Here is an 11156-nt window from a genome sequence, read left to right as displayed (position 1 = left end):
TCAGTAGCGCTCTCACTAGCATCGGCGAGTCCCGGATACACCAGCAGTTCAACCCTGCCTAGACGCCGCGGTAACTAGAGCCTCTCGGCGCCCGCACTTTGCGTCACTTCCGCCCGGGCGAGGGTTGAAGCAATTTCCTCTTTCCTTTCCCTTCTTTCTCTCTCTGGCCCCGCCTCCCGGAAGTTTCGCTCGGTCGTCGCTCGCGGGTCAGGGGTGAAAGGTGGGAGGGCGTCGCAGGCCTTGGTGAATAACTGCCGCGAGTTCCGCTCCCGGGCGGCGCGAGTTGAAGGAACCAGGTTAGATCACGGATGAGGGCGTGACGGGACTGTGCGGGCCCTCGGGAATCGCCAACCTCTCCGGTTTCGGGGCTTCTCTTCCCCGGGCTTGCAATTGTCCGCTCCGATGGCAGGATCCCTGGCCTCTCTTCGAGTTGGATTGCGGCTTTAGTCGCTGCTCGTCTGTTTCCTCTCTCTCCAGGCGAGGTCCACCTCAGGTTGCTGCCACTGTAATCTATAGTCTCTGTGATGGCAGGGCGGCGCGTTAACGTAACCAAAGTGCTTTAGTATCCATTCCGCCTCTTTTGAGCTCCGAAACCCTGAGGGTCAGGTAGGGCAGAAGAAATCGCTTCCATTGTACAGATGAGGAAACTAAAGCTCTTGGAGAACTCACTTTCAAGGCAACAAAGCTTCCTGAGAGGTAGAACTGGGATTCGCACCTAGGGATCCTAGCTTCCCTAGAGTTGCTCAAAATCTTGGGGAGAGAATTTGGAAGAAGGAGAGCAACTGCAAACAAAAAGGAGAGGTAGCATTTTTGAGCGCTTATTTCATGTCTGGCATGATGTTAAGTTGTTTCTATAATTATATCCTATTTCTCATAATAAGCGTAGGAAGTTTGCACTGTTATTCCTCGTTTAGAACACTAAAGCTCAGAGGTGCTAAATGATTTGTCCAGTATTAATGACTTAGTAGACATCTCCCAGATCTCATCAGTTCTGTGGTTCTTCCCACATTATACAGTTAACTTCCACCTTAATCAAACTGTACTTTTCTGATTTTGACATCTCAGGAAGTAAAAAGAAGTAAGGGATAGCTTCCTGAAATATATTCTTGGTCTCTTAATCCTTTGCCCATTGTTTTACTTCTTATCAGCAGCCAATTTAGAAATCTTTGGTCATATAAATTCAGTCCTGACTCTTACTCCACAATTTACTTCTTTCCCAAGAGGAATTCAGGGATTATGTTGCTTGGTCTGAAGTCAGTGGATATAGGTTTAAAGACTGGCTGGAAAAATTGCTAATTTTTGCATCATAGGTGGTCTCTTTTTAGATATTTTTTTCTTGCCTCTCTCTTTGCATATCCTACTTCAGTTTATGCATTTTTTTCCCTCCAGGAGAGTGGCTGTCATCTTGTACCAGGATGTCAGGAATTGGAAATAAAAGAGCAGCTGGAGAGCCTGGCACATCAATGCCTCCGGAGAAGAAGGCAGCTGTTGAAGATTCAGGGACCACTGTGGAAACAATTAAGCTAGGAGGTGTCTCTTCAACGGTATGTGGAAACAGTCCTGTGAGAGTTTACTTTTCTTGTCAGTTGTGATCTGAAACAATTTATGGAAGCTTGTATTTTTCATTCACTGAAGAATACAGTACCAGGTATACAAGGAAGCAGAGCACAATCATTAAGAGTGTGGTGAAGGGTGAGGGTCTGAAGCCAGACTGCCAGAGGTTGACTCTCAGCTCTACCGCTTTTTAGCTGCATGACCTTTTCTTAGCTTCTTTGTGCATCTGTATCCTTGTCTGTAAAATGTAATTACACTACCTACCTCATTAGGTTGCCGTGAGGATAAAGTGAGAGTCTGTGTGAAGGCTTACAGCATTGCTTTTGACAAAGTAAGTACTTCGTAAATGTGAAGTATTAATAGTTATTATTGGGCTAAGTGATATGAATCTAATGGTGAATGCAATAGTTATTATCTTTGCCTTTATGGACCTGACAGTTTCATTAGACTATTGTATACTGAAAACTCATTGTAATGTTATATGTCCATTAGATATCAAAGCTAATGGTTTTTATATAGATCAGGGTTCTCTATTTTGGAGCTCAGCCGTGGGGATATGGTGTTAAAATGTTTTAGATTTACATAGCTCACAAAACCACGTCTTTTCCTTATTTGATTATGAGGCTGAGGCTCAGAGAAGCTGATTTTGTTTTCAGAGTTAGGAAGAATACGAGGAACATTCAGAGCAAATTGTCGATGAAGTGCCATTTCTGAGGCTGTCTGTGGTTCACCTATACCAAACTGCTGCCAGGAAGTGATTTTTGTCTTAGCATTGCCTCACATCATGCACCCAAAGAACATTTATTCATTTAATGAATATAAATATTTATTGAGCATCTGTTGTTTGCCAGGCGCTGTGCTTTACACTGAGGACAGCCATGGACTTCAGTTTGTAGGCTGGTACTATTATAATACAAGGGGACACACGGTTATAATAGAGTTGGATATGTGCTGTGGGGCAGTTCTACTCTGTCCTATAGGGTTGCTATGAGTTGGAATCAAGTCAGCAGCAATGAGTTTGGTTTTGATGTGCTGTTCATTGTGGTAAGCAAGGCTATAGGGAATCACATAACAGACAGTTTGGACTTCATCCAGAAGGCACTGAGGAGCCACTGGAAGATCTTAAGCAGGGAAGTGACATGCTCTGACTTCTGTTTGGAGAACAGATTGTAGAGGAGCAAGGGTTATAAACAGGAGTCCAGTTAGCAGAACTGTCCCCTCTTGCGCTTCCCCCCATTGCCCTACCTCCCCAAGGGTGGGAAGCTGGGGCATGATCCACTGATTCCACCCCCATTGTTTGAAGGTTGCCCTTGGAAGCAGTAACTCCTCTGCTTCCAGTTTCTGTAGTGAAACAGCTGAGATTGTAGGACAGAAGAACTGAGAGACTCCAAGGTATGCTTGAAGTAGGAACACTGGTATTGTGAATGGAGCTGTCCACCTGACATGTGCTGAAATCTGGCAGGCTGGCAGGACATGTCATGGGTCACAGAAGTGTCTGCTACAGGAGGCTATTGTAGTAACCTTGATGATTGACTTGGACCCCCCATGGAGGTAGTGTTGACAGGATTTGCTGATGGATTGGAGGAAGCATTTGAGAGAAAGGAGGCAAGATCACCTGAGGATTTTGGAAGTACGGAGTTTCCAGTTACTGAGCTAGGGATCATATGAGAGGAGCAGATTTTGGGAAGATGTGGAGGGTGAATCATGAGTCTGGTTTTGGACATGTAAGTTTGAGATAGCTATTAAGACTTCTAAGTGGTAGGCAGTTGGATATAGTAATCTGGAATCTGGGAAGAGGTCTGGGCTAAAGGTATTTATTTGGAAGTCATTTCATAGATGATATTTAAATGCATGATACGAAGGTTTTTCCCTAGGGAATGAGCATAGATAGAAAGAGGCCTGAGGACAGAGCTGTAGGGCTCTGCAACATTTTCACATCAAGTAGATGAGAAGAGACAGTAAAAGAGGGGTCAGTGAGATAGGAGGAGAACAAGAGAGAGTGGGGTCCCAGAAGCCAAGTGAAGAAAGTGTTTCAAGGAGTTGATCAGGTGCTACTGATGCACTGAGTAAGGTGAGGACTAATACATGACCATTAAATTTAGCAGTAGAGAGTTCATTGGAGACTTTACAAGAACTGTATTGGTAGAGTGGTGGGGATGGAAGCCTCATTGTAATTAATGTAGGACAACATGAGAGGAGAGGAATTGGGAAGAGAGAAGTATTGCTGTAAAGTAGACAAAGAAATGGGGCAGTAGCCAGAGGGGAATGTGGGGCTGAGGGAAGGTTTCTGTTTCTTTTTTAAGATAGGCGATACTACAGCATGTTTATCTGTTGATGTAATGATTTGGTAGAGAGAGTAAAGTGGATGATGTAGCAGAAAGAGGAGACAGTTACTGGTGTGATGTCCTTGAATGGGAGAGAGGGAATGTAATGTTCAAGTTCTTATCAGGCAGGTGTGAAGACGGAGGGATATGGGTTCATACACAGCTTGGTAGCTTTGGTTGTGGAAGGTAGATGTGGATGCTCTCTTCTGATTGCTTTTATTTTTTTTTTCAGTGAAATCAGAAGCAAGACTTGTCTGAGAGTGAGGATGGGGGAGGAAGTTTTGGAGGTTTGAAGAGACAGGAGAAGGTATGAAGTAGTCATCTTGAAAAGAGAATGGACTAGAGAGATGTAGTAGGACTGCTGGCAGCTGTGAGGGCCCACTTGAGGTTTGTGATCATGAGCTTAAAGTAAGACTAATCAGCACGGTATTTTCTTTATTCTAGTTGCTGCCGTGCATATTTAACTGTGTGGGTGTCATCTTGGAGTAGTTGGAGAGTAAGGTGTTGTCAGAGTTGGCAGTTCCTGTCAGGCAGATGTGATGAAGGAGCAAGGAAACAGATGGAGATATATAAAAGGGGTGATTATAATGACTCATCATGGAGTTTAAGTTTGGTAAGGAAGGATATGAGAGGAATGCATGTGAGACCGGTGGATTGTAGATCATGGTGGGATTGAAGAATTGTTGGAGTCAGGAAACTAGAGAGAGTGATCTGGAAAAATAAGTGGTAGTTATGGAGAATGGGGTACTTGAAATTGCATTGATAGAGAACGTGCAGGTACTGCTGAGAAGAAGAATAACTGTGGGAGTTGGTGGCCGAGGGAGGTAGAGGCCTAGTTTATTGGAGGAAAGGAGGTCAACAAATTGGTAATCCTAGACATTGGAAGGATCACTTATGTGGGAGTTGAAATTGGTAAGAATGTGACAGGAGTAGTATTGGAGAAAGTAATATAATAAGCTAGGAAGTGACCTCCACATTTGTAGATGACTGCATCAAGGCACGGTGGCAGATGGTACAGACCAGTGGCATGTACAGCAAAGCTAAGAGGTTTTAGGGAGGAGGGTAGCCTAGAAGTGCTTAGAAGTGCCGGTGGAGAACAAGGAGGACAGCCACCTGCTTTGAGGCCCAGGGGCTCAAGGGGAATGGGAGAGAACACCCACCCCTTGAGAGGGCTTCAGGGGAAACAGTATTCTCGTCCAGGTTTCAGTTAGAGCAAGAAAGGAGGAAAGTGGTATTCAGAGAAGAGTTTGAGAATATAGTTTATTAATGGCATTAAAACTTGTACTATTGGGAAACTACTGCCTATTTTAGTCATTCAAGAATGTTTTAGCCTGGATGGAAGAGAGAAAAGTGAAACAAATTGGTGTCCTAATAAATAATTCCCACTTTAAAGTAGTCATTAATTCTGAGATAAGATAAGCACATAAACCTTTCCACTTGCAGTTTCCTGTGCCTGTGATACCTCCTCCCCTTGTCCTAAGTCATTGAGACTTTTTAAGATCTCAGAGTTGATCTTCCAGAAGCCTTCCTAGCCCTTCCCCATCCTCCACCCCTTGGCTTCACATATCATGGCATTTATTTCATTGCATTGCAGTTTACCTTTGTAAATGCATGCTTTTCTCCCACGTTGGACTGTGGCCTCAGAGGGCAGACACTGCAGTTATCTTGTTAACGCTTGTATCCCCTGTGTTTAACACAGTGCCGTACAATTAGAGGTCCTCAAATAGTTGTTGAATTAATGAACTAAGACTGAAAAAGGACACCTAGAGAAATAGGGAGAAAACCAGCATAGTGGTATTCATATGCGCCAAGAGAAGCAAGCATTTCAAGAGGAAAGGAGTGGTCAGTAATGTTAGCTCCTACACAGAGGTCAAATAAGATAAGGACTGAAAATTGCCTGTGGATGTAAAATTAAGATGGGCAGCAATGACTTTGAAAACTGTTCTAATGGATTGGTAGTGGCCGAAGCAACACTGCAGTGGATTAAAGAGTGAATGGGAGGGTGAAAGTGGATAGAGCAGTTCTGCATAACGAATTTTGGGTCTTGGGAGAAGTTGAGCAGTGGCCGGGGGGGACATAGGGTTAAAGGAAAGTTTTTTGTTTTACTTTTTGGATTTTTTTGTCGTTAGTGTTTAAAGCCAGAGATTTAAATGCTGATAAGAAAGAGCTAAGAGAGAAGTTAAAGATACTGAGTGGGGTGAAGAATTACTGATGGAGTGAGGTTTTTTGCAGAAACAGATGAGAAGGAGATCCTGAGCACAGGTTCAGGTTTTAAGAATATATGCATAGGTTGATAAGTTGTGCCAGTGGTTCAGAGAGATGGGAAGTAGGAGAACTTTCTCTCTGATGGATTCTGTTTTCTCTTTAAAATAGAAAGCAAAGTCATTGGCTTAGTGTGATGTGAAGGCGGACAGGGCTTGGTAAAGTTTGATATTGCCTCTCTGGACATTGGGAGATAAATGACTTGTTAAAGAAACACTACTGGACAAATTATAAGACGTATTCAAGTTAGGAAGTCATTTTGTAAAGGCGCCAGTCTCCCTGGTGTAATGACCTTATCTAGAAGCTCTCAGCATCCTGGGTATAGGAATGGAATGGTCAGATATTTGGATTAGTTCAGATTGGGATTTGTTCACAAAGGTAGACTAAAAGAACTAAGGGTAGAGAAATGAGGATGCTGATAGGCAGCTGTTTGAAGGAATGTACTATGAGGTATAGTCAGGATATGAAAGGAGGAGGTAGAGGGGACTAGAGGAGAAAAAGAATTCAAAATTCTGGAGGTCTAGATGAGGTTATGTATTGGGAGTAAGGTATATTGGGAACAAGGGCATGAAATACCTGGAAAGATAAGGGTTTGTTCAAGAAATGGGAAGTTGGAATTTAAGAGTTCATAGGTGGTGTAGTTCCAGATAATATAGAAGTCCAAGATGGGGTTTTGAAGTGCATAGCTGAAGTGCAGTGGAGTTGATAATCCAAGTTAAAGAATCCAAGACACTGACAAGCTAGATGCTAGAAGATTAGATGGTTTGTCCACATGAATACTGAAGTCACTGGAGGTGATGGCAGGGATGGGGTAGAGAAGGAGCCAGGTGCCAAAGTCTGGAGTGAATGCTGGGCAGTGCTTAGGAGATGACATTGGTGATCGGAGTAGAGGGTGATCTAGCTGGATGGTGGAGCCTCAAAGTAGCAGTACTTTGTGGATGTTCCTGTGAGTAGAATAACGATGTGGGTGAGGTTGAAGTTCTAGTATATTTGTGTGTGTCATTCTTTCCTCACATTATTGTAGACCCTTTCCTTTATCTCTTCCGCACCTACTTCATATCTAATTATATTGCTGTGAGTTTTTTTTAAAAAACGACTAACATTATTCACAGGAAATACTAATGAAGTAATATGATCTTGCTGAGTTTAGTAGTGGATTTGTCTGATTTCTTTGTGGAGACTAATAAGATTGGTTTCCTGGGGCAGGAGGAATTAGACATTCGAACGCTACAAACCAAAAATCGCAAGCTGGCAGAAATGCTGGATCAACGACAGACCATTGAAGACGAACTCCGTGAGCACATTGAAAAACTGGAACGACGACAGGCCACTGATGACGCCTCACTGTTGATTGTCAACCGGTACTGGAGTCAGGTAGCTAACTGCTCAGATTTTTATTTGAGTGTTTTAGTTCTCTTACAGTACTCTCTTCATTTCCAAAGTTGTGTCCTTTTGATTTTCAATAATTGTACATACCCTCCTCCAGTTCGATGAAAACATCCGTATCATCCTTAAACGTTACGATCTGGAGCAGGGCTTGGGAGACCTGCTCACAGAAAGAAAAGCCCTTGTTGTGCCTGAACCAGAACCAGACTCTGATAGCAATCAGGAACGTAAAGACGACCGAGAGAGAGGTGAGTGTTTGTGAAGACTTCTACACTGCATGTCATCTGGGTTTTTGAAGTAGAGCTTTGCTTTGAGGCTGTCCATTGGAGGGGTAAAAATAGATTTTGATATTTCTAGTTTTGTAATTTTGGCGGCCTTCTTTTTTCCCCCGTGTCCTCAGGAGAAGGGCAAGAGCCAGCTTTCTCTTTCCTTGCTACTTTGGCCAGCAGTTCCAGTGAAGAGATGGAATCTCAGCTGCAGGAGCGTGTGGAGTCCTCCCGCCGAGCTGTATCTCAGATTGTGACCGTCTATGATAAATTGCAAGAAAAAGTGGAGCTCTTATCCCGGAAGCTAAACAGTGGAGGTGAGACAAGAACCAGGAGATGGGAAAGGGAGGGGGATGAATAAGAACTCACTTTCGTTACTGTGCTTGCTGATTTGTAGTCCACGAGCCTACATATTTACTTTTAATTAAATTCCCTGGAATCCTAATATTCAGCAGCACCAGTAATGCCTTTACTGTGGTGTGTTAATATTTTATGAGTGCTTGACATGATATTTATGCTGAGCCACATGACAGTACTGTAAGAAGTTGAGGAAAGATTTTATCAGCCCTCTTCTGGTACTCTTTGATTTCACAGAATCTGTTTTTAAGGTTCTTACTTTTTTTTTTTCGTTATTCTAATATTTTCAAAAAGAGCTCAGGTTTTAGAGTTGTTAGATGATCTCGGGTTAAAAAAATACAAAATAAAAAATATGTGCATGTATTTGAGATGAAAGTATTATATGAAATAATTACACTACTGTTGAGTGCTAATGCAGAAATTTGTATTTGTACAAATACAAATTATGACAGGAAGGTGTAGCTAAGTTGTATCTCCTTTAGTCATTTGTGACATAAAACTCTGCTCAAATGCAAGTAAATTCCCTGATTTTATGTTTTCAACAAATTATGGTTTCTTTGCAATATCTTAATTTCTCTGATTGCCATTAAGATGTTTAACCTTTCATTTCTGAAAGAAACAAGCTGAATGTAATAGAGGTTGAATCATTGGTGAACATACAGGGATTGTATTACTCCATAAATTTGTTTTTAAGGATACTTGGGTTAAATTATCAATAGAATTAAAAGAAGCAGCATGCAAAAAGCATGTGAAAATTGTGTAGGAAAAAAACATTGGGCTGACAAGGAATCTTTTTTGCTTTTTCTTTAGTGTGTGTATATTTCTGTATGATTGGAATAACAAATACTTGTTTTAAAACATACAAATCAGAAATACATAAAAGTAGGCCATAAAAATCCTTCCATCTCACTTGAGATAAGTGTCATAAATAATATGGTTCATGTCCTTCTAGACTTTTGTAGTCATATATTACATCTGCTTGCATGTGTTCCCAACTAAACTGTGTCTCTTTGTGCACACCTTAGCCCTTCCTTGTTTGTCCAGTGTCTAGCACTGCACGTGGCATCAGTGAGTGCTTAAGTTATGCTGAATGAATAAATACGAATCCTCCCTGTCATCTAATATAAACAGAGCCCTATGCTTTTTCTTTGTCCCTTGGCTTTCCTTGAATGGGTAGTTAGAAGATTCTGTTAAATTCTAGTAATGTAGATAATATACCATATGTAGAGACTGTGTTAATGTTACGTTGTTAACAGTATTAAGTTAATTTTAAATAACATCAAGTAAAATAATTGCTATATTTAAAAAGGAACTAAAACAGTAGTATATTGAACAGCACTTTAAATTATTGTTTTTGATGGCATGTATTTTAAGGTAGGATTTAAGTTAAACACTGAAAACATTAATTATAAATTACAAACTGCTGAGGTATTATTTGAGCCCTGGTGGCACAGTGGTCAAAGTGATTGACTGCTAACCAAAAGGTCAGCGGTTTAAAACCACCCATTGCTCCGCAGGAGAAAGACGTGGCAGTCTGCTTCTGCAGAGATTTACAGCCTTAGAAACCCTGTGAGGTCACACTAAGTCAGAATTGACTTGATGGCAGTGAGTTTGATTTTTTTTTGGAAGCTATTATTTATAACACAAAAGGCAATACCATTGATAAGCTGAATGTTCTAAGAGATACAGATATACAGAGTATGAATTATAGTGTAAACTATAAATTTTTTGGAGTTCATTTTTTTCCTGTATTTATTTGGTTCTTGATTCAAAAGACTTGCTTAATTGTCTGGTTTATTAATTCACTAAAGATTTATTGAACTGTTTTCATTACTTAGGATATTGACATGAGTAAAATTTAGTCTCTAGTTCTTAACTTGGATTATGCATCAGAATCACCTGGGGAGTGTTTTGAGCATGCTTTTTTTGGCCCTCCTATGGAGACTCTGGGAGCTCTGCTGGTGCAATGGTTAAGTGTTTGCCTGCTAACCAAAAGGTTGGTCATTGGAACTCACCCAGCAGCTCCACGGGAGGAAGATCTGGTGATCTGTTCCCGTAAAGATTATAGCCAAGAAAATCCAATGGGGCAGTTCTGCTCAGTCGTACGGGTTCACTTTGAGTCAGAATCGACTTGATGGCACCCAACAACAATAACAACATGGAGACCCTGATTTAATAGATATGGAATGCGTCCTAGGAAAGTGTTTAGTTTAAAATTCCACAAGTGATTCTGTTGGGCAATCCTGGTTGAAGATCCCTGTTCTAGATCCTGTTCTGAATTCTGTTTCTAAGAGTGATGCCAGGGAGTGTAGTGCAAAAGCACAGTTTTTCTTCCTGAGGACTGTTTCTGAAGGGCAGGTAAATATCCCGAGACCAGCTGGTTTTATTTAATAACATTCGAGTTTGAGCTATAGTATTTGTGACTAATTTTAAACATGTTAAGTCTGTGTAATAAGTTCAGTGGGATTACCTACCTGCTTTGTAAATAGTAGTGTACGTTCTATTTGTTGAGCTTCAGGATCGCCCCTAGCATAGTATTCTAGAACATAAGTGATTTTGTGCTCTTGTCTTTATTCTTCACGATTTCAGATGCTTATTTGAAGAAGAAAATTTCTACTCGCTGATCCACTTCTCTCCCAGCAGAGAGATGCTTTATGTTGATAGTTGATAATAGGAATTTGTGGTAGCTTTCTAAAATACAGTTATATTGCTGTTTAGTCTGACACTGATTAGAGATACCTCTGTCTTATCTGCAATCTGGAATGAAGTTTTTTGGGACTATACCTTATATGAGTAAAGTTTTAGAACCACCATTTCTGTTCTCGAGACATTTTGGCTTTATAGAAAGAGATGGGAGTTGGGTGACATAGACTCTTTGTTTACAGAAGTGCAACGTTGACTTCTTTTTTTTATAATTGTACTTCAGGTGAAGGCTTATAGAACAAATAGTTTCTCATGAAACAGAAGTACACATGTTGTTTTATGACATTGGTTAACAACCCCACAA

General features: G+C 41.2%; 1 protein-coding gene across 3 annotated transcripts in view; it reads left to right on the top strand.

Moving 5' to 3' along the window:
- Window positions 1–209: 209 nt before the first annotated feature.
- The window catches only part of RNF20 (ring finger protein 20), a 27870-nt gene continuing 16923 nt past the window's right edge, over window positions 210–11156 (top strand). The window contains exons 1-5 of one of the 3 annotated variants that reach the window (XM_023727452.1): window positions 210–296; window positions 1390–1544; window positions 7347–7514; window positions 7627–7774; window positions 7927–8109. In XM_023727452.1, the coding sequence (XP_023583220.1) occupies window positions 1416–1544; window positions 7347–7514; window positions 7627–7774; window positions 7927–8109 (628 nt within the window). In that variant the 5' untranslated portion in view covers window positions 210–296; window positions 1390–1415. The other 2 variants (XM_023727455.1, XM_023727454.1) reach the window with 2 other exon arrangements.

Source organism: Trichechus manatus, unplaced genomic scaffold (assembly GCF_000243295.1).
Source record: "Trichechus manatus latirostris isolate Lorelei unplaced genomic scaffold, TriManLat1.0 scaffold00016, whole genome shotgun sequence".
Classification (NCBI taxonomy): Eukaryota; Metazoa; Chordata; class Mammalia; order Sirenia; family Trichechidae; genus Trichechus; species Trichechus manatus.
Note: the sequence above shows the minus strand (reverse complement) of the source record. Positions and strands in the feature narration are given on the sequence as shown.